This window comes from Muscardinus avellanarius (genome assembly GCF_963383645.1).
Source record: "Muscardinus avellanarius genome assembly, chromosome: 6".
Lineage (NCBI taxonomy): Eukaryota > Metazoa > Chordata > Mammalia > Rodentia > Gliridae > Muscardinus > Muscardinus avellanarius.
The window spans coordinates 123,475,875-123,498,750 of NC_137791.1; the positions used below are offsets into that span (position 1 = coordinate 123,475,875).

The 22,876-nt window shown below is 37.9% G+C and overlaps 1 protein-coding gene across 6 annotated transcripts in view; it reads left to right on the plus strand.

The window, feature by feature from the left end:
- Positions 1 to 22,876, plus strand: part of KCNIP4 (potassium voltage-gated channel interacting protein 4) — a gene marked incomplete at both ends in the record, with an annotated part of 1,202,216 nt that overhangs the window by 1,037,411 nt on the left and 141,929 nt on the right. For 2 of the 6 annotated variants that reach the window (XM_080697130.1, XM_080697129.1), the window contains one exon: positions 3,472 to 3,577. The exons of the other annotated variants lie outside the window; for them this stretch is intronic. In XM_080697130.1, coding sequence (XP_080553256.1) covers positions 3,472 to 3,577 — 106 coding nt within the window. The remainder of the gene's footprint in view (positions 1 to 3,471; positions 3,578 to 22,876) is intronic. 6 annotated transcript variants of the gene reach the window in all.

Sequence of the window (22,876 nt, forward strand, 5' to 3'; positions counted from 1 at the left end):
GTGAACCAGGGCATTTTTAGGGTTCTCTTCTCTCAAACAACACAGTTCTATATATCTTACTGTCCCGCGTTTGAAAACAGTTGTCTCGTGTAACTTATCCAGTTAAATAATTGCTTCCAGTGGGACAGCATATCTTACAATATTTATTATTTAAAGGATGGAAGCTGAAATCTTCAATCTAACATTGCAACAGGGGATACATGTCAAATATTTAATTGTATCATTCATTGTTTTAATTATGCTTCCTGAGAAGAAGAAATAAAGGAAACTACGGGAAGATGCAATAGCTGTTTATAACCCAGTCTCATCTATTGTATGAGATTTTCTTAAGGATATGATGGTGGAACCGAAGTTTCAAAGATAAGCAGGCATTAACAAAGTGAAGAAGAGGAGGGGAAAAATGTTAATGCAAATGGCAGCCTGCTAAAAGGCCTTGAGATGGGAGAGAATTTGGTATTTTCAAATTAATAAAAAAAATTAAGATCTAACATTTATTGAGAGTGTGTTGTGTGGCAGCCATTGTGACAAATGTTTGCTCTGTTATTTCACTTGATACCAACAACTTTTGAAATAGATACTATTGGTAATTAATTTTACCAAAGAGAAAAGTGAAGTTTATAAAGCTTAATAGTTAAGTAACCTCAGGTCATATGGTACTGAGGTCTGACTTGAGGCTGTTCGGCACCAGTGACTGATCCCTCAACCAGGACATTTTAAGGAGAAAAGAGCAGAAGGATCTAATAGTAGAGAGAGAGACAGAGAAAGAGGAGGCAAAGGAAATATATCATATCCACATCCTGACTTTTAGAAGCTTATGGTCTCACGGAATAAAACACTATAGAAACAAGGTAGTAAATCTACACCAATTATATATAGACATATTCCTAAAAGGGAACTTTAAACTGTTTGAACAGCTAAGATCCCTTCATATAATTTCTTTTGTTTACAAAGGAAAGACAGACACCAAAAATTTAATTACCTGTAGAAATTCATTCAGCTTATAGAAGTAAAATTGGCTCAAAATCTTGTTCTTCTAGCTCTTAATTGCAAATTTTAACCTGTCTATCTTATCAAATCATGGAGCGTGGGGGGACAAGGGGATAACATTAATGCCTCTGAGTACCTGGAAAAAAGAAAGTTCCCTTCCTCATTCCCAGACATGAAGTTCTAGAAAACTCATTGATACTGAGTTTGGCAGAGAGCAGAATTGAGGGGGAAATATGAAATCCGGCCACCATCAAGTGTTTCCTGTTTCTGTGCTATGATGGTACAGTTTAGCTAGATGTCAAGAAATCAAATCTGAATCAAAGGAGTAAGAGGAGGCCGGGTGTGGTGGTGCACGCTTGTAATCCCTGCGCTTGGGAGGCTAAGACAGGAGGATCACGCAGGTTCAAAGCCAGCCTTAGCTACTTAGTGAGGCTCTCAGCAACTTAGCGAAACCTGTTTCCAAACAAAATATAAAATGGGTCTGGGAGTGTAGCCTGAAGGTAGAAGGCCACTGGGTTCCATCCCCAGTACCACCAAAAAAAAAAGGAGTAAGAGGGACTCACCTAAGGTCTGTGTCCAACTATAGAAGGCTAGTGCATTATCTCTCACACATCTTGTAAGAACAGGGTCTCCTCTACCATATGATATAGTACACAGCACACAGGCTGAGATGCTGGAACCATAGGGATCCATAGGGCAGAGAGAGGAGGAGGTCTCTCTTCCCATAGGTGGATTGGAGACACAAAAAGGAAAGTTTGCCAGGAAAGTATGTCTGAGCTGTTTCTGAGGTTGTCTGGGTATGTAGAAGTTGGTCACTGGTAAAGAGCTGAGCAGATTGGAGGGTCAGTACCTATCCTGGCATAGAAATTTTAAATGGAAGAGATGGAAAGAATAGAATTCATGCTTGCCAGAAAACCTAATGTCCAAGAGAAGCTTACAAAGGACAAGATACTTAGACACATTTTTCTAGAGAGGTAGAAGGGAGAAGCAGACTAAAGAGTCTGCTTTGTGTAAATCAAACTTATTTTGCATGTTTACAAGCTTACTTACATGCCAAGTTAGGAAAATAAATCAGCTCTTTCTTAGCTTTCCAAAGGAAACGGTTTGAACTTGTGTTACCTACCAGACCTTCAAACAGCACTTGGGATATAAAATGAATAAGAAATTTTATATCAAGGTCAGAGAAGAGTTTTATTTTAAAGGCAAGGTTGATTGGCAAATGTTTAACAGTTCAGAGCGATAAGGAGAGGGGACAGAAATGTGCCAGAGAGTGAGGTGGGACTGGATCATGCAGGAGATCCAGGACCTTGGTAGGAAGGATGCTACTTGTTCAAAGGATAGCTTGCAGGTTTCAAAGAGATTTCAAGCAAGAAAATGATCTGTTTTGATTTATATTATATTTTTACTACTTCACCGTATCATCCCTGCACAGAAGAGTTTTACTCAGTAGACACTGATGATGGGCTAGATCATCTCCAAAGGGAAATAGTTCTGTAATGTTGGGGTCAGGACTTGTTTATAATTCCAAGATAGTAATTGAAATAAACAAGAAACAAGTGATATACTTGCTGTGTCTATACTATAAAGATGGTCTGATCTCAATTTAAATCAGTTCTCTTGCTGTTGAGTTATATCTTATGCCTTCCACTAATTTGGGAGAAATAATAGATATCAGTGTGAAAATTCAGGCATCTCTGTCCTCAGAGTGGTTAAGTTGATGATGAGTTGAACAGCTGGCTCCTGATACCAGAAGTCATTACAGGTATTTGTGAGTTTTCCGGGTTGGCCACTATGGATATTCCTTGAGTCCTTTCCAACTATCTCAAGCCACAGATGGTGCTCTATCTATTCCTGGTTTACCATTTTATAAATACACCTTGCTTATTTTGGAATCGCTCGCCTTGAATAAGTTCCATTCATTAATGTCCATGAGTGAAAAATGTGGAGGATTGTCACATCCCGAGCATGTCAGCATATGCTAATGAAGTGTCATATCCAGGACATAGATTTCCTCACTTTCAGGGAAGGCAAAGGTACTAACAGGTGATTGTGGTATGAATGATTTATGAAGAGTGTCTATCTCCCCTGGAATCAAAAAACGGGGAGCAATGGGAACAGAAAATTGTGATGCGGGCCCTTACCACTGGTTTGAATATTGAAATTCCAATCCAGTTAACTTTTTGTTTTATTCCTGATGGAAGGCCAAAAGAGCCACCAAATTTCACTTTTGTCGTCCAATATATATTCTTTCATGATTCTGTTTGCACACGCTAAACATTGTCTTTAAATGCAATGTAAAGAAAGTCTGTAAAAAGAAAACCTAAATAAGGAGAAACCGATTTGGGGGTCCCAATGCACTGCCTGTGACTGCCTGAGTGGATGCTTCTTCCCAACTCTGCCTGCCTGGCTTCTCTGCGAATCCTGCTGCATGGCCCAGCACCTCTGTGCCCACAGCATTAACAGAACTGATCATGTATTTTCTAGGTTTCCTCTACGCTCAGAACACCACCAAGCGCAGCATTAAAGAGCGGCTCATGAAGCTTTTGCCCTGCTCAGCTGCTAAAACATCGTCTCCTGCTATTCAAAGCAAGTTTGCTTTTTTTGTTTTGTTTTGTTTTTTTTTTTCTCCCTGGCCTGTTTGTTTTATTTGTTTAGGTCTGCATGCATGGCAAATTCTCTGCTCCTAAAAAGAATCAGTATGTCATATGGAACAAAACCAACTCTATCGATGTGCTCATGTTTACCTATATACCCAGGGGCACTTTTGTACATTTATGAGGCATTTACTATTTGGAAGACTAACAGCATAGTGTTGGTGACAAGATCCTATGCTTTGAATCACTGGGATGTTTCTGTTTGATTTGATGGTGGGAACTAGACTGTTACCTCTTATAACTCCTGCTGTTCAGTGTTTTAGCAAAGCAGCTGAATGCTTTAAGCCATATTATCTTGTAATGTTTGTGTTTTTTTAACTGACACACAAAATTGTACATATTTATGGGGTACAATGTGGTGCTTTGATATGGATATATATTATATAATGGTCAAACCAGGGCAAGCATGTCAATCTTCTCAAATTGTTATCATTTCTTTGGGGTGAAGATACTCAAAAATTCTTTTCTCTAGCTCCTTTGGAATATATACTATCTTAAAAATCATCTGTATTCACACTGCAGTAGGGTACCAGAGGTATTTCTCACTCTAACTATACTTTAGTCCCCATTATTCAACTTCTTCCTCCCCTTCCCTTTACTGTACATTCCTCAGTCTCTGTTCCAACCATTCTACTTCTAGGGGACCAAGTATTTTTAGATTTCACCCATGAATGAGATCCCATGGTATTTATCTTTCTGTGTTTATGGCTTATTTCATTCAAATAATGACCTTCAGTTTGACCCATGTTGTTGCAAATGATACAACTTAGTCCTTTTATGACCGAATAGTATCCCTATTTACCATATTTTCTTTTTTATTTTCTTTATCCATCATCCAATGATGGCATATCTTAGCTAGTATGAAGCATACTGAGATAGAGAGAAGTACAGATATCTCTTCAACCTACTGATTCCACTTGCTTTGGATAAATGCCCAGGGGTGGGATTGCTGGATCTGATTATAGTTCTATTTTAATTTTTTAGGGACACTTCATACTGTTTTCTATAAAGGCTATATTCCTTTTTGTTTTCTTGATACACATGCACTAGGTGTATAATTTGGATACAGCCAAATTTCCAAACTGCAATTGTATTTGGAAAAGACTGCAAAGAGAAAAGTATGTAAACAAATGTGATCTTTCTTCTTTGCTCACTCTCCCTGCATCACTTGAAGTTTTCTAGAACAACACACACACACACACACACACACACACACACAGACACACACGCATGCATATGCATATATATATATATATGCCTATACTATATTTATCTGACTAAATATAGTATATGTATATATACTCAGATATATGCATATACATATATATTCATACACATAAACACATATGTAAATGAATTTATTTGAAGTAACTGACTCACAAGACTATGGGGGCAGGCATGAACAAACTTTATAAGGCAGAATATTAGCCCAGAAGGTAATGGAGGATTCTATAGTCTGGCATCATAATTCCTTTTCAAGAAGCCTCAGTTTCTGCTCAAGATCTTAAACTGATTGTATGAGACCCACCCACACTATCCAGCATGATCTGCCCCTCACTTAATGCCAACTAATTATATGCATTGCCACATCTACAAAATACTTTCATAGCAACATTCAGATTAGTGTTTGCTTAGATAACTGGGTGCTGCGGCCTAGCTAGGCTGATATATAAGACTAGACAACACACTCCCCATTTTTTCTTTCTCTCCAATTATGTGGCATTCTTAAAGGGTAACAATAGGAGGATGTCAAAAAGGAAACCTCAAGTCAGTTTTTAATGATACCACATGTATTTCGTAAGTTATATTATATAGAGACATTCTTCCACTCAGGATTTTTTCATGCTTCAAACAACTCTTAGAATCATACCAAAAAAAAAAGGTAAGGTAATATTTTTTTGTTGTTGTTTTTCCACTGAGGAGATAGTGCATTAAAAAATCTGGGAGAAGTATCCTCCTGTGGGGCTGGACACTATATCCTTTGTATTCTTCTATCTCTTTTGTAGGAGCCCATGAATTCACCTAAGTTTTTAAAAAATTTAAGTTCTCTAAAATTTCACTAGTTTCTACCACATATATGAAGAAAATATGGAAGAACCTCAGACAACCCAAAATTCCCACTGAAAAGTTCCAGAAAATATCCTTTATATGTGAGGTCCTGCGCGGTGTACTAGAAAATAAGCAGTATATCAAAAAGATGTTAAAAATACAAACCAAACAAAAACACTTAAGAGGTTGTCTGAAAGTTAGTCTTTAATCCACAGGAAGATTTTAATATCTGGGAATAGTCAAATTAAGGACATAAACTCCGCATACCTCCCTGTTATGACAGATAAAGGCACAGAAAGGACAACCCTTGAAATAATGTAACATTGGTCATTTCAAATTTTTGTACCCCTTTTAAATTCTGTTAGTGTACTTATTTCATGTAAATATTTTTGAGGTTAGCCTTGTATTTTGCTTTTGACCTTGGTTCTGTGATTTGGACTTCAATAACTTCCCTGAAAAGCACTAGTACGCTAAGTTCTAATGTCATGATCCCAACGTGTTATTCATCTTTAATCCTGTTTTCAGCAGTATTTTTAATAAAGAATCACAGAGATAAAAATAAACAATCCCTATTGTTTTAGAATTTATAATATATTCTGGAGGAAGAGAGGTCACAGGACAAAATGATTTAACAATAATCCCATGTACAAAAAGTTAAAATTATCTTTGGTATACAATGCTTTTATTTTTTTTTTGTTTGCTTGTTTTACTAACACACATAGACACCATCTGACAAACAAAACCAAACATGGCTTCAGCAGCCTTAAATGCTATAATCCAGAAAAATGCCAGGACCTCAGTCCTCTAGGGCACTGGGGCTGCAGGGGTTTTCCTTGTAGCACTCTGTCAGTAATTGCTGGTTATGAGAGCCATTGTTCTTCCCCTCTCGAGAAGGAAGCAAAATTGCCAATCTACTAGATATTTACTGAAAACATATTCATCTGTACCGGGAGACAGGTAGACTGTAACTGTCAAATGGATCTCTATGTGCACTTAGTGAGGAACATAATTATCATGTTCTATTTAGCATGCTTCTTCTTTTCCATGACCCCTAAGAAATACTTCTAGAGGATGCAATACAAGTTTTGAATAATTTGGAGAAAACACAATGCTTCCTGAAAGTAAAATACTAAACAAATGATCAGAATGACTCTAAAATTTACATTTTTATAAAATAGAATTTTTTATAAAACTGGCTGATAGTGAATCCACTTTATACTTGGCCTTTGATTTGTGAACGATGCAAAAACTATAGATATAAAGCTCTCTCTGATAGCCACTACGTCCCTCAGTAGCCACCTATGCCCCCCCCCCCAAAAAAATAAAAGAAGTTCCAGCATGGAGGAATAGCTAACTTGAAAAAGAGAACACACTGATTCCATTCGTACACCATCAAGGAGATCTTAGCTGCCTATCCGTGGACGAGGCCCTAAGCATTTGGGCACCGGACTAAAAGATGCTATGAGAACATAAGACAAAACGTGGGTAGAACCAGATAACAGATCAGTGCTGGACTACAGGCCACTGGGAAGAAAAGCATATCCACCCAAGTGTACATGTGGGGCCATGGACAACCCAGGGTGAGTCTTGACTGGTCAATTAGACTCTGGTAAATTTTCTCTCTGAAGTATCTTTCTAATTCACTTCTCTTTTTTATCACCTGTGTTATGGCTCTGGCTAAGACCTATATTATTTCTTCCAAGAACTATTGAAAGAAGCACAAGGAGGGACCCTTCTGACATATATTTGAATTCTTTTGTGCTTGTTGTAAACAAAATGCCCAGAGTAAACTTTCTATCCCTTGATTTCTTTATTTCATCTTTCATTCCATAATGGTTTTATGTACTTATTTTTATATAATTTATTGGTACATGGCGATTATACCTCACAGTGAGATTCCGTGTGTTAAAAACATACTAGCACACAGCTGTTGTGTATTTCCCACCACATCCCACCCCACTGCCCACATCTTTCTCCCCATATGAATTAGTGAAGTTGGTAATAATACATTCACATATTGCTTTAGTATTATTTGAACTGTTTCCTCCCACCCTTCCTCTTTCCCTCAATAACTTTTGTCCCAACCCACTTCAAATACTCTATTGATCAGTCTTTGCATTATTTAAAGTCCCTTATGTTTTCTATATTTCTCTACCTTCCACATATATGAGAAAACATACCACCTTCAACTTTCTGAGACTGACTGATCTTACTTAGCACAATATTCTGTAGTTCCATTCGTTTTCCTAGAAATAACATAATTTTGTTTTTATGGTAAATAACTCCTCTTTTTTTTCTTTTTTGTGGTAATAGGGATGAACATAGGGGCATTCTACTTTCAAACCACACCCTCTTGTTTTGAAACAGAGTCTTGCTAGGTTCCTAAGAGTCATTAGGTTTCTCAGAGTCTCATGATGTTTATAAGGCTGTCCTCAAATCTGTTATCTTTCTGCCTCAGCCTCCCAGATATGGGAATTATAGGGATGTGCCACCCATGTCCATCTATGACTATATACACTGTAGGTAAAATTGTAAATTTTAAATAAATACCTTAAATACCATTATGGAAATCAGTATGATGCTTCCTCAAAAACTAGGAATGGAACCACCATATGACCTAGTTATACCACTTCTCCATATCTTCCTAAAAGACTAAAGTCAGAATACTATAGTGATACATTGCATATCTATGCTTTTAACAGCACAATTCACAATAGCCAAATTTTAAACCCAACCCAAGCGTCTGTCTACAGATGAATGGATAAAGAAAATGTGGTTTTTATACACAATATAATTTTACTTGGTCCATATTTATTTTTTGAAAGAACATGTGAAGCTGGCAAAATGCTAAACTCTAGCTTTCTCGTGGGGGAATGGGAAACTATCAACTCACTGCTGTCACAGAAAGTATTTGAGAAGAGAGAATAAGCATGAAAACAGAAATAATCTCAGGAAGTGATGCATATTACAAGGGTAGCAAGCCAGGCATGGTGGCACATGTTTGTAATCCCAGCATTCGGGAGGCTGAGACAGGAGGATCACGATTCGCAGACAGCCTCAGCAACTTAGTGAGGCTCTTTGCAACTCAGTGAGACCCTGTTTCAAAATAATGAATAAAAAATAAGGCTGGGGATATAGCTGAGAGGTAGAATGGCCCTGGGCTCAATGCCCAGAACTGCAGAAATAAATAAATAAATAAATAAATAAATAAATAAATGTACAAACTTGTGGTGCTGTGTTCGAAAGCAGGTGTGGGTGGTGGTGTGATTTTAACTTATCTGGGGACATTTAAGACCCCCCTAAACAAGAGTAAGCCAGTATAATGAAGGTGTTGAGAGAGAAAATGGATTGCCATTGTTATTATCATCAGAAAAATAGATTGCCATGGAGATTAAATAAGGTAATTTATGCAATGTACTTAGTATATGACACATCACGAGTATGAGTATATAACAAGTATTAACTCAGTTGATATTCCCAACCACCTTCTTTAGGAGGTATATTATTTTCCCTATATAATAAGTAAGAATATTAAGGCACAGAGAACTAAAATAATCCCCTTAATTGGACTGGGGGTTACCAGAAGGTAGAGAAAGATATAGCCTTAGCTATCACCATAAAAGAAGGCTTCCCAACAGAGGCTCTAGTACTTGGAAGGGAAATAATGCCACTTTCAACTCAGAGGAAGGACCAGTAGGAGTAACAATGACAATCTCTTTATCTTTTCTTTCTCTCTGATCTTCTACTGGCTCTTCCCATTGACAAACCCAAAGGGAAATCAGAAAATCAAGCTGTATATAACATTGTGGATAGAGGTCCAGACCCAGAGCAGCAGCATTTGGAAGAGTGAAGGGTACACCAGGGCTCAAATAAAGATGATATTTCACAAATTCTGTTCATTTGGGTATCTAGAACTTGGTATCTACAGAGTCACATGGATTTTTTTTATATAAGATTTGTTCTCAATTCTCTGACATTCCTAAGATGGATGACTATGAGAATTAAATAATATAAATATAATAATTAAAAATATAAAATAAAAAATAATGTGAGAATTAAATAATTTAAAAACTCATTTCATGGATGGCTTAGCATCAATAAATCCCTAGCTACAATACTCTATATGGGTACAAATATTCTTTCCTTAACAATATAAAGATTATCTACAGGGAGTAAGGGAGCGAGTAGGGACCTAGAGGGAAACACACAATGAATGATGTGTGCCTGTGTGTTTCTATCACGCGAACCTCACTATGATGGATAATCACAATGCACCAATCAAAATATGTAAATGCATGCTGGGCGTGATGGTGCACGCTTGTCATCCCAGTGCTTGGGAGGCTGAGACAGGAGCATCGCACATGTTCGAAGCCAGCCTCAGCTACTTAGTGAGGCTCTCAGCAACTTAATGAGACCTTGTTTTCAAATAAAATATAAAATAGGTCTGGGAGTATAGCCTGGAGGTAGAAAAGCCCCTGGGTTCCATCCTCAGTACCACCAAAAAAAAAAAAAAAAAAGTAAATGCTGCAAGTTTGTTGCTTTACCTCCTCACTGCATAACTCTGGGCAATTTATTTTATCTTTGTATTCACCGGTTCTTTCTTCTAAAGAACAAAGTAATCATTTTTCCAATTTATTCAATGGATATTATGGTGATATAAAGGTTACTCATAGCTAATAGAAGCTAATACAAACGTTAAAACATTACAGATGTGTTTATACACAATTCGGTTTAAATTTTAGTCATAGTAGCATCTACTTAATATTTTAGTGCCCTCATTCAATCAAAATAATTGATTCAGTAAATGAGGGCTTCCTTGCAGGGGGTTTTGTGGTTGATTTGAGCAGACATGGGGCAGTGACCATGACACAGTTACTGTGAGACTAGACTTCTCATAAGTGACAAGCCACCAGCAGCATAATCTCCTAACAGTACATCAGATTTTGAGTGTTAATATAGCAGAACATTTCAGCATGAGTTGTTTTTCTTGCTAGCATATTGATCACCAGAAGTTTTACCTACATCTCTTTGGGGATAAAACATCAGTGTTTGAGAGTTGGTAGATTTTCCAAAAGTGGCTTCAATTGCCAAAATGATGCCAATTAAAAATACAACAGAAGCCACCAGAAAGTTAAAAAAAAATGTTTAGCCTTCTTGAAGATTAATCTCATGCAAAGTCCTTCGTGAATTTAGCTAAGAGTTCTGACATAGACATGTGGTCGGGAAAAATCATTCTGAAGAACAGAACCATAATCCACCAAGGTTTTAAAACTTAATTATTTTAGTTTTCAGTAGAAAGGAAGGGTGCCCTAACTTCAGTATATTTATGAGCCATATAAGGATCTGTTCAAATTTTCAGACATTATTTTAATTTATTCAATAAACATCTAGCACTTGGTTCCTAAGACAAGCTTAAGTGCTTCCAACAGTTTGACTCCTTTTGTCCTGAACCCAACTACATTCACCCATTTTACAGAATAGGAAAGTCAGGCATGAAGATCGATGGCCTGGGTCATATCAGCAAGAAGAGGAGGCAAAAACGTTGAATCCAGTAGTTGAGCTCCAGAGTCTATAAACTTAGCAGTTCCCTAGTTTTATAGGAAAAGTAAACATTTTTTAAAAAATAAACCATGATGGATGATTCCACTTACCTGCTCAACGTGCTGACCATGTTGCCTGGAGATGTTGTGGCCGTGCCTTCAATGAATCCTTTCCTCTCTCTGGGCCTGGTCTCACCACGCTCAGGTAGACCAGAGGCTTCTCCCAGTTCCATAGAAATTCCTCCTTTTATGACACCTTACTAACTATGAGATGCAGGATGAGAGATACATTAGAAACCAGATTTAATACCAATCAGTATTCTCATTTACGTATTGGCAATATGCTCTACTAATTAGAATCGTGTCCCTTCCCTTTGTATGGGTTTTCTTCAGTTTTAACATTCTTTCTCCTAAATATTTCACTTCATAAAATTCCTGTGAGAACAACAGATCCCAAAGGTTATAGTATTTGTTTCCAAACAAAAATGAATGATAGAGATAGATAGATAGATAGATAGATAAAGAGAGAGAAAGGAAGGGAGGGCGGGAGGGAGGGAAGGAGAATGAAAGAGAGAGAGAGAGAGAGAGAGAGAGAGAGAGAGAGAGAGAGAGAGAGAGATGCTCAAAGTCACGCTGATATTAAGCGACAACTGGAAAAGCCAGTATTCTTTTTCCTGGTCTTTTATAGATCTACTAGGAATCTTTATTAAATCATGAAGATGTCTAGGTATGGAAAAGCTAGAGACAGGAGGCTCAGGACAGCTGTTTCCTGTGGACAGATTTAATAGTGTTCACTTTGCAGTGGCAGAGGGTTACGGAAGACTATTTGAAAGGCAACAGTGCCAGGCACAGGGGAGCATACAGATCACTCCATCTGAACGCTGACACTGTACTGAAAGAAGCAGACATACATATATTTTACTCAGAGGGAGTGCAAGTGAAATGTGCTGAGAGGCAATAGCAGACAGTAAGAAATTAAGTGAGATAATTCTGGTCCTAGCCCATTTGATTCACATTCTGGATCCATGACCAAATGACTACAAAAAACTTTGGTAATTTTCTTACCTTTTCTGAAATTCAGTGTTCTCATCTGTAAAGCTGAAACCGTAATTCTGAATACTTTAAATATTACTCAAAAGAATACATAAGTACATGATATGTTTATAATACTTACTTAAGTAAATGATAAATGTTGAGCCTGGTGTGGTGGCACACGCTCATAATCCCAGCATTCATGAGGCTGAGGCCAGAGTATCATGGTTTGTGGACAGTCTCAGCTATTTAGTGAGGCCCTTTGCAACTCAGTGAGACCCTGTTTCAAAATAAATAATAAACCATAGGGCTGGGGATATAGCTTGGAGGTAAAGTGCTCCGGGTTCCATCTCCAATACTGCCAAAAAGAAAAGAAAAAAATGTTGGCTGTTTTTCCTGTTTGTTTTTTGCATGTTTGGTGTGTGTGTGTGTGTGTGTGTGTGTGTGTGTGTGTGTGTGTGTGTGTCTGTGTGTGTTACTACTATGATGATAACTTAGATGAACTGAATGTCACCTGTTGTGTAATTCACCAAGGGATAGTATATCAGTAGGCCTTTTGGAGAAGAACCATCATTTCATCAGAGAGATAAAAAGCAGTTTATTGAAAAGATGAGGCTTAAGTCAGGAGAGGCAAGAATTTAGTGGGGAATAGAAGTTATTTGAAAGGTGATCTGGGCCCAGATTTTGAAAGACCTTGCAATTGGCATGTTATTCAGCTTTCTGTTACAGTTACAGAATGCCCGAGATTAGCAATTTGTAAGGAGGAATGGTCTGTTTGGGCCCCTGTTTCAGTCCAGGGTCAGTTGGGTGTGACTATAAGTAAACTGCTTGCCCTGTGGTAACCAGAGACCAAAAAGAGAGAGAAAGGGCCGGAATCCAAGTATCTCTTTAAGAACATGAAGGGCACACCCCCATTGACCTAGCCTTCTTCCACCATAAAGCTTCCAGCACCCCAGTAATGCCACGGGCTGGCAGCCAAGCCTTTGACCCATGAGAGTTTAGGGGACATTTACAATCCAAACCATAACACAACACCAGGCTACATGTACGCAGCGTGGAGGCAATGGGGCTTCTAAATGAGGCTTTAAAACTCAGAAGTGGATTTTCTTTCCTGACTAAGGTTTTTGGGAGGAATACAGCCATCCAAGTGTAGAAGAAATTCGACACAAATCCTACTTTAGAAGAGTTGATGGTGAACTTAAAGCCAGAGGAAAGATCAGCAAAGGATAAAGAACAACATTTGAAGACAAGAAACGAACAGGATGCCAAAACTCTAAGCGACACTTACTGGGATCTTGGTTTTTGAATCAAGGAACCAGCTGATATTGGTAGTAATAGCATAGCACAAAAATAAGTTAGAAGGTATTGTTGAGGGAAAAACAGAAAGAAAGAAAACAGGAAAATCAGTTGGAAATTGCTTAAGAAGTCCATGCAAGAGACAATATACACAGTTACATTGTATTGAGCACAATGCTACCTTAAGCCCTAATAAATTTTAATTTTTTCATAGTATGGGGATTAAGCCCAGGGACACTCTACTATTGAGCTATACCCCTAGCCCTTTTACTTATTTTTTTTACTTGAAACAGAGTCTCACTAAATTTTGAGCATCTCACTACCTTATGCAATCTGTGATCCTCTTGTCTTAAATATATACAGTGTTATCTGCATAATAAAATTTTTTTCTTTTTTATTTTTCTTCATAGCATCTTTACCAGGCACTACTTTATTTCTATTACTGTTAATTTGGGACAAAATGAATGGAGTATTGACTATTTCTAAACCCTAGGTAGAGCATTAAGCAAGAATATTCTTTTGTTTCTTTTATTAATTTGTTGAGTCTTAAGTCACCCATAAAACTAATAGAAATTATACATACCTATATTTTAGCTAAATATGATCTAGTCAACAAGTCTTATTTCTGTTGGCTTTCTTTAGACTCTGAAATGGGAATCTAACACTTCAATTTTCCACTCCACCAGGTCTATAAAATACAGATTGTGGCTAAGTTATCTTCTTAGATCGCAGAGTAAAAAGTTCAGCCTGTTTACTTTCAAATTGCCTTCCTACCAAGGGATCTGAAGCAGCAGATGCAATGAGCATAAGTTCTTTGCAGAAACACTGGTTCCTTTTGCTTGCAAGTTTTTGTTTACTAAAGAAAAAGAAAGACAAGTTCTGGTAGTGAACTGATAGAGAAAACTTCATTCATCTTTTAGTAAAATATTTTCATCTGAGACCTTTAGTAGCAAAACAACTCTATAGTCAACAGTAATATTCTCTGAATTTATCTGAAGGTAAACATATTCTTCAGTAAGGATGCCTGAAGGCAAGAAAAATCCAATTTCACTTCTATTACAATGTAAACAATTAATGACTTAGGTGAGCAGGTGAAGTATGAGTGGCAAGTCATCACATAATGGCAGATAGCATGCATATGAATTTTTATGAAGTACTATTCAAAATCATTTGATATATAAAATTCTATTTGACTTTCAGATTTATCTTTCAAATGATATCTGTATGGCTCTTTTTTAGATGAGGAGACTGAGAATTTGAGGGTTAAGTGACTTGTCTTAAATTATATAACTGCCAAGCAACAGAGCTAGAACTCAAGCCCAGGTCATTTAATCATTTGATGAATTATTTACCAGCACATACTACATAGCAGGCATTATATTAGGTATCAAGGATGCAACAGTGAATAAACCAGATATAGATCCAGGTCTCCATGTTTTTACAGTCTAATGGAAGAGATGAGCAGAGTCTATGCAATAAATTGTCATACTTTGTTGCTTCATGGCATCTTTCCCAGGAACTATTTTGTTTCACATACACTACTTTTTGCAATAGGTCCTATTATTATCACTCTTTTATTGCTGAAGAAACTGAGGCACATAGAAACTAAACACTTTGCCCAAAGTCATATGGCAAGTAAGAATTGCGAGAAAGATTCAATAAAACTCAAGTAAGGTGGTTCCAGAGCCCTCATTTCCTGAAGATTCTAGAATAATGCCTCATTTAGTACTTATGCAACAATTATTAACAATAATAACCACTATCTTTTGTTGATTAATTACTACCCGCCACTAAGTATTTCAAATAATCTCTCAAAACTACTATATGAAAATGATATAAATAATATACCCAGTTTATGCACTTTTAATTAATTTATTTATTTTATTGAAAATGGTATAAATTTAAACTGTGTTTGGTGCCCTCTCTTCCCCCCTCATTTCCCTTCCCCCTCCCAAAAATGAGTATACAGGTTAACCATGCTATATTCATACTTTTACACATATTTGGACATAGCTCCTCCATTAATCAACCTCAGCTTTCTTCCTCTCCTGTCCTTCCATTCTAGCTTTGCTGAGGTTTCCCCTCCATTATCTGGAGTCCCGCTAGTATCCCCAATGCTCCCTGCTTTGGGCATATTAGAGAAAACATATGTCCTTTCTCTTCTAAAACATATGTTCTTTCTCTTCCAGTTTATAGACTTTTAAGTTCAGAATTGGAGTGACTGAACATGTTGTCCATTGCCAGAATTGGGAAATTGATCCAGGGAAAAAATAGAAATTATGAATAATGGAGTCATTTTCTAGACTTAGTGTGTGATGGTAAGGATCTGCAATGTCCCCTAAAGCTCATGTGTCTAAGGCATGGCCCTCAATGCAGCAATGTCCAGAGGTAGGGGGGGCACCTGGATCATTATCATTGGTTAATCCATTGAGAGCTAAATAGAATGTTGATAGGTAGAAGAAACTGCAGCAGGGAGGGCATGGTTGGGAAGTAGATCACTGAGGGTGTGCGCTTCTCCTGGGCTCCTTGTGGTTTCTGATTCTCTGCTTCCCAACTGCCATGAGCTGAGTAGCTGTCTTCAACCACCCCTTGCTTCATGATGTTTTGCCTCCCTTCAGCCCCAGGACAATGAAGCCAGCCAACCATGCACTGAGACTTCTGAAACTATGAGCCAAAGTAATCTATTCCTCTTTTTAGTTGTGTATTTCTTGTATGTTGGCCACAGTGATGAAAAGCTGACTGACAACATAGTGCTTCCAGGCACTGTTCAGCAAATTGTACTAAGTGTGACACTATCCATTACTGTCAATAGCATACTACTACAAAAAATAACAAAAACACTATCAATTGAGCATTTAGTATCTACCAGGAATGTATCTGATCTCAGTTAATGTCTACAATTATCCAACTGTATAATTGAGAGTACTCTATTATGGCTATATTATGACATTTGACATATGAGTAAAAGAAGGCATAAAGAGTTTTATTAATTTATCCTGGTCATCTGATACATGTCCAACTGATATGTATTAAAAGCAGTCTAACTTTTTCTAAACCACGAAGCTGGCCTAAACATAGAAAAAGCATAATAAAACCTGGATCACTGCTCATAATGAATAAATATCTTGTGGCAATACTGTCATCACCGATATTAGCTCCAAACCCCCATTTACTATATTACCAAGAACATATTACTAGGCTTAACCAGACTCCTTCAATGATAGATCCTTAGAGAATATTGTTAATTTCCTAGGAAAACACATTCCATCTATGTACTGACTACTCTCTAACTCAACATATAATCTTACAAATTGGGCATCATCATTTACATAAATACATTCTCTCTATATTTATTCCTTTTTCATCATCTTAAAGATATATCATTTTGAATTAGCATTTTCGAAAAATGTATTGCCTTCTGGTTCACTTCTGAAATCAAGTGGAAGAAAACCTTTTCCTAAAGATTAAAGACTATTTTATTATGTAGTATGTGTTTGCCCATTTTCAGTCTATGTATGTTTCCTTGTTCTTAGACTATCAGATGTCACACCTAGACTTCATGTATTCCTAGGTTTAAATACTGAGAGCATAAATTCCTATTTCTATCGCCTTCCTTCCAAATCTAATTTTCTTATCTTTGTACCTCTGGGCTATGCCCCCAGACCAATTTTATATTTTATTTTGAAACAAGATTTACTAAGTTACTCAGAGCCTCAGTAGACTGCTGAGGCTAGCTTTGAACCAGCGATCCTCCTGTCTCGGCCCCCCAAGTACTGGGATTACAAGCGTGTGCCACCATGTCCTGCTCATAAAATGTTAGATATTATTACTGTGGCTCATGAGCTCTTTCTAATTTATACTCCTTCTTATCTATACCTGCTTTGATGTGGAATCAGAAGTTTAGTTAAAACTGTTGATACAGTAAGGCTGGGGATGCTCCTGTTGCTAAGACATTGGCGGAGTGCTACCCTGGGAGTCCAGGACACCAGGGTGTAGGCCCAGTTCTATCACTGATGTGTCTCATGGCTTTTGATTTACAACTACTGTAGGTGAAGGTCTGTACCTATATACGAAATTTCAAGGGACAGATTCAAGGCCACTTACAATTGCAAGATAACTCTATTTTCTGCTTGAATACCTTTGCTATTAATTTTTTATTCTTACTTGGGCGTTTATGTTTAGATAAGTGTGGCATTTTCCACCCTTCTTTTCTAGGGTTGGCAGAGCATCAGAATAGTTAACTATCAGAACCCTGGAACAAGATTTCCAGAGTCCCTATCTTGGCTCCACTACTGTGTGACTGTGGGCAGGTTACTTACTCTCTGTGCCATGTCTTCATCTATAGAGCAGGAATACAGCACCATTGTACTGATGTTGGGGATTTCATGAGTTAATATATGTAAAGCACTTATATAGAGAAAATGATAGAAAAAGCAGTTTGTGCTGATTTTTTAGGACAATTATAAGAAAGTCTATCAAAGATCAAGAGAAACTGCTTTTTATGATATTTTTAATTTAGTCAACTAATCTAGGCTATATTTCCTCATTTCTATGTTTCATTGCCTTTGAAATATTTTCTATTTGACCACAGTCTCTCTGAGCTTTTTGCCAGTCCTGACTAGTCTTCATTTTTTTGGATTGTTTTTATGTGTACATCCAATCACTTTCCTTGTTCTAACTCCTCTCCCCTCCAACAGATCTACTGTAGGTTTTCTCTCTGTGTAATTTTGATTCGCAATAAAACGTTTATCTCCCTCACTTACCCAAAATCAATTAAGACCCCTATTTCCTAAGAAATAACAGTTGCTATTTTAAGGGGCCATTCATGACTTGTTTTAGTAATAATGTGATTGCCACTGATCAAGATTCCAATTAAGTGATTTTTTTAAAAATCTAAGCTTGTTAAAGAAATATTTATGTTTGTAAATAAGGTAGAGACAGTTTGTTCATAGCTCTAGCTGTTCATCTCTGGGTTGTTATATTTTAGACTTGATTGAATTCAATCATAAAGTCGCAAAGCAATTCAAGTTCTTTTAGAATGGAAATTGCTATGTCTTTGCCAGCAAGCACCTCTAACAGAAGACGCTCAAAATAATTGGCCATTTTCAAAGTACTTTTCATTTTCAATGTGATATATGAATACAAATTAGGATAAAAGTAGTAATTATAAAAGGATTGGGGGGGGGGCTCTAAAATACAATCCAGGGCTAAGGTTAAGGAAACATTTTTCATACTAAGAAAAATCGGGGATTTCGAGTTGTTCAGGATGGCCTGGGAAGTGCTAGGACTCCTGCGGGGTTTCAGATGGATTGATTGCTTTCTCATTGTGGGCTTGGCACAATCAGCCTGGAATTAATTGCTCATCCACTCTCCGTGTGCACCTGAAAATAGCTGCTGGTGGGTGGATGGGTGAAGGGTTGTGCAGACAGGAAGATTCCAGGGGTTCCAGGCTTCTACCTTCTGGAGTTGAAGTTTCATGTTACCAAAGTTTAAAGGGTTGCTTGCAGGACCTGGCCCAGGTTTGAACTCTGTCCAAGGAAGTTTAATTCTAGAACAAGAAGAAGAAAGATTTGTGACAGGTCCTCTCTCCCCCTCATCAGCTGTGCATCCCTGCAGAAATATGCGAATTCTCTCACCCCTGAAACTGTTTCCTAATTGTCTGACCTATTAGCCATGGTGAGGGGAGGAAATCCTGAGCTTGGCTTTGTTTTCATTTTTGTTTGTCTTATGCTGCAGATTGAACCCAGGGCCTCCAGCATGGTAGGAAAGCACTATATCACCGAGTTAGCCCTTTTTATTTATTTTGTCTTATTTTATTTTAATTTATTTTGAGGCAGGGTCTCAGTAAATTGTACAAGCTAGCCTCAAACTTGGTATCCTCCTGCCTCAGCCTCCTGAGTAGCTAGGGTAACAGGGCCTGTACCTCTGCTCTCTATTATGCACAATTTTTTTAAATAGAAGAGAAGAAAGAAAGGAAATTACATCGATGCCATGAAAAATAGCTTATTAAATATTCTTCCCAGTAGCTTTGTTTCATGTTGATAGGTTGAGGTTGAATTTGAAATAAAAAGAGAGCATTGCCTCATTATTTCAGAGGTTCTCTGGTAATTTTCAGTGGGATAGAGTCAAGAATCCACCAATTTTAGGTAGTGTAAATCAAAATCGTCCAGCAAAATTTGTGAACTCCCCCTTCACTACCTATCACTGGACCCAGCTTGTAAATATTTAATATGTAATGTTTTGTTAGAAAGAAATCAATCCCAGAGTGGTGGCGCATGCTTATAATCCCAGCATTTGGGAGGCTGAGACAGGAGGATCAAGGTTCGAGGACAGCTTCAGCTACTATTTAGTGAGGCCTTTTGCAACTCAGTGAGACCCTATTTCAAAATAAAGAATAAAACTAGGCTGGGTGTGTAGTTCATAGGGAGAATGTCCTTGGGTTCCATCCTCAGTTCTGAAAAGAAAAAGAAAAAAAAAATGAAATCCATCTCATCATCATATTATTGCCATAAGGATCCAGTCACTTCGATCATTTTAACAAAGGTAAATATTAGGAGTAAACACCTGGAGTGTATGAGTGTATGTATGTATGTGTGTGTGTGTATATATATATATGGCATAAAGCAATATAAGCCAAGCAAACTGAGGCTTTGGCTATCCAAATCAATTTCAACTTAAATAGAATTTATTTTTTATTATTATTAATTTTTTTGGTTGTACTGGGGTTTCTGGAAGCCCTTCTACCTCCAGGCTATACTCCCAGACCTATTTTATATTTTTATTTGGAAACAGGGTCTCTTAAGCCAGCACAGCTGGCTTTGAACCTGCGCGATCCTTCTGTCTCCGCCTCCCAAGCACGGGGATTATGAGCGTGCACCACTACGCCTGGCCTTAAATAGAATTTTAAAGTTGTATTCCTTATAATCTTTTCATAATAAGAAATCAATGCATTTTTTTAAAGAAGGGTCATGCTGTCTTCAGAAAGGAAACTCACTATCCCTAGAGAACTTCAGCTAGTCATTCATCTATTTCACTGTTTATTTAATAATTGAGCACTGTTCGTGTGTTGCATAGATGCTGCTGTGCTGGTCTGGGGAGAAGTCTGGTGGGATTCAGGTAAATGAGGTAGGCTATTGCCTCCAGCAAGAACTCACCTCTGGGTGGTTGCCCTGGGTTCAGAAACAGCTTCCCCCAAGGAGTGAGTGACATGATCCTTCTTAAGATGATTTGATGTTTGCTTGAGTGGCCGAGTTTACAACTACATGTCTTCAGAAGGCAGGACTCACAATATTTGTAAAGTTAAGAACTTTTGTAGTTATTTTTTATGGGGAAGGAGTGTATGGTGACCTTGGGTAGAGTCAAATTTGCATAATTATGAGCTTTAATACTCTTCTACTGTATTTTAAGAGAAGTTGAGGGAAAGGGGAGACAGATACCTATTTTTAAAACTCATTCTGTGGCTCCCTGCTGATTTGAATTCCAATTTCTAGCCCAATTGTGTCATGGCCTGAGGGGACTGTTGACTCCATCATAGGACAGCCTCTGCCCTGAGAGCCTTAAATCTAAGGAACAGAGACCAAAAAGAGACAGCCAGGGAGCTTGAGGGTATCTGGGTTTGGGAATTTGTTGTCTGATTAAAAGTAAATTTGTTAGAAAATACATGAATTAAAATACTATTTGTATTCTGCTTGTCTTGGGTTGCAAAGGCAGCATTTGAATGAGCTCTTCAGCACAAAGCCGAAGTGGTTGCACTGTGGTCCAGCCTGGAGACACTCGGGATGCCAGCATCCCCCCTGGTTCTGCTTTATGCCCCACACAAACCACTCAGCCTCCCGTACCTACGTTTCTCTTTGGTCAGTGCAGAAATGCAGGCTCACCGAATGCTGTTTGTGTGTGTGTGTGTGTGTGTGTGTGTGTGTGTGTGTGTGTGTGTGTGTGCCTTTATTACTCTGAACATCATGAAGTATGATTACCAATAACATAAAAATTTTTTAAGTGCAGAAATACAAACAGGGCCGGTTGTGGTGGGGCATGATTGTTATCTCAGCATTAGTGAGGCTGATACGATAGGATCGCAGTGCCTGGACAGCCTCAGCTACTACTTAGTGAGGCCCTTGGCAACTCAGTGAGACCCTGTTTTAAAATAAAGACGAAGAAATAGGACTGGGGGTGTCACTTAGAGGTAGAATGCCCCTGTGTTCCATCCCCAGTACCGCAAAAAAAAAAAAGAAAGAAAAAGAAAAAAGAAAGAAAGAAAAAGTACAAACAGCCCTGTGTGGTCCGATGAGGCCCCATCACTCTATACTGGGCTTATTCCTGTGCTTCTAATCAGCTCTGCATTGCCTGGAGCCTGGCAGCCTCTCAAGGTGTCCTGGCACTTCCCCTGTGGAGAAACTGAGGTTTTGGGTGAGGAGGTTAACAACCAATTCATTTATGGTTAAAATTTTTATCCCCTAGGATTTTGAACCCCAAAATGCAACTGTAATCATCTCTTAAATAGTACCTTAAGTAGGCTTATCATCATTTGGTGTAAAAAGGCCAGGGATCAGTTCCCAGCTCGCTCATATGACCTTAAGTGAATGATTTCAACTCTGTGAGTCCCGAGTACATCTTGTAAAATAAATAAAACCACCATAGGCATCTCAGAAATTTTGTCAGTGTTAAAGTGAGATAATATTCCCTGAGAATTAAAGCAAAAGTTCTGTCAAGGCTAGTGTTTGGATAGTTTTATTCTGTTTTTTCTTTTCTTTTTTTGTTTTGTGTGTCATTTGACCATTGGTGGATAAATCAGTGTGCTATGGCTTCTGTAACAAAATACCATAGACTGGGTTGAGTTATGACAGGAATTTACTTTCTCATAGTCCTGAAGGCTGTAAGTCTCAAGGAAGGATAAAGTTAGGATATTGTCTTCATGTGTCTTTTCCTTTGTGAGCCTGTATCCCAGGTTATCTCTTCTTCTTATAAAAATACCAGGCTCCTTAGATATAGGCCTACCTTTATACCTTTATGACTTCATTTAATCACCTCCTAAAATGCCCTGATTTCAAGTACTGTGCCCTTGGGGTGTATTCAGCTATTTTATATTTTCTGATGAAACACCTGAGCTGGACACTTAATAAATAAAATGTATTTGCACACATTTTGGGAGTTCAAAGCCCAATTAGCAGGGTCCCAGTTCTGGCAAAAGCCCCTTTGGCTGCATTATCTCCTGGGGGAAGCATGCAAAATGGAGAGATCTGATGGAGAGCAGGAAACTAAAGCAAGACAGGAGGAAAGACAGAAGGCCAAGAGCAATGGCTTCTGGCTAGGACCCACCTC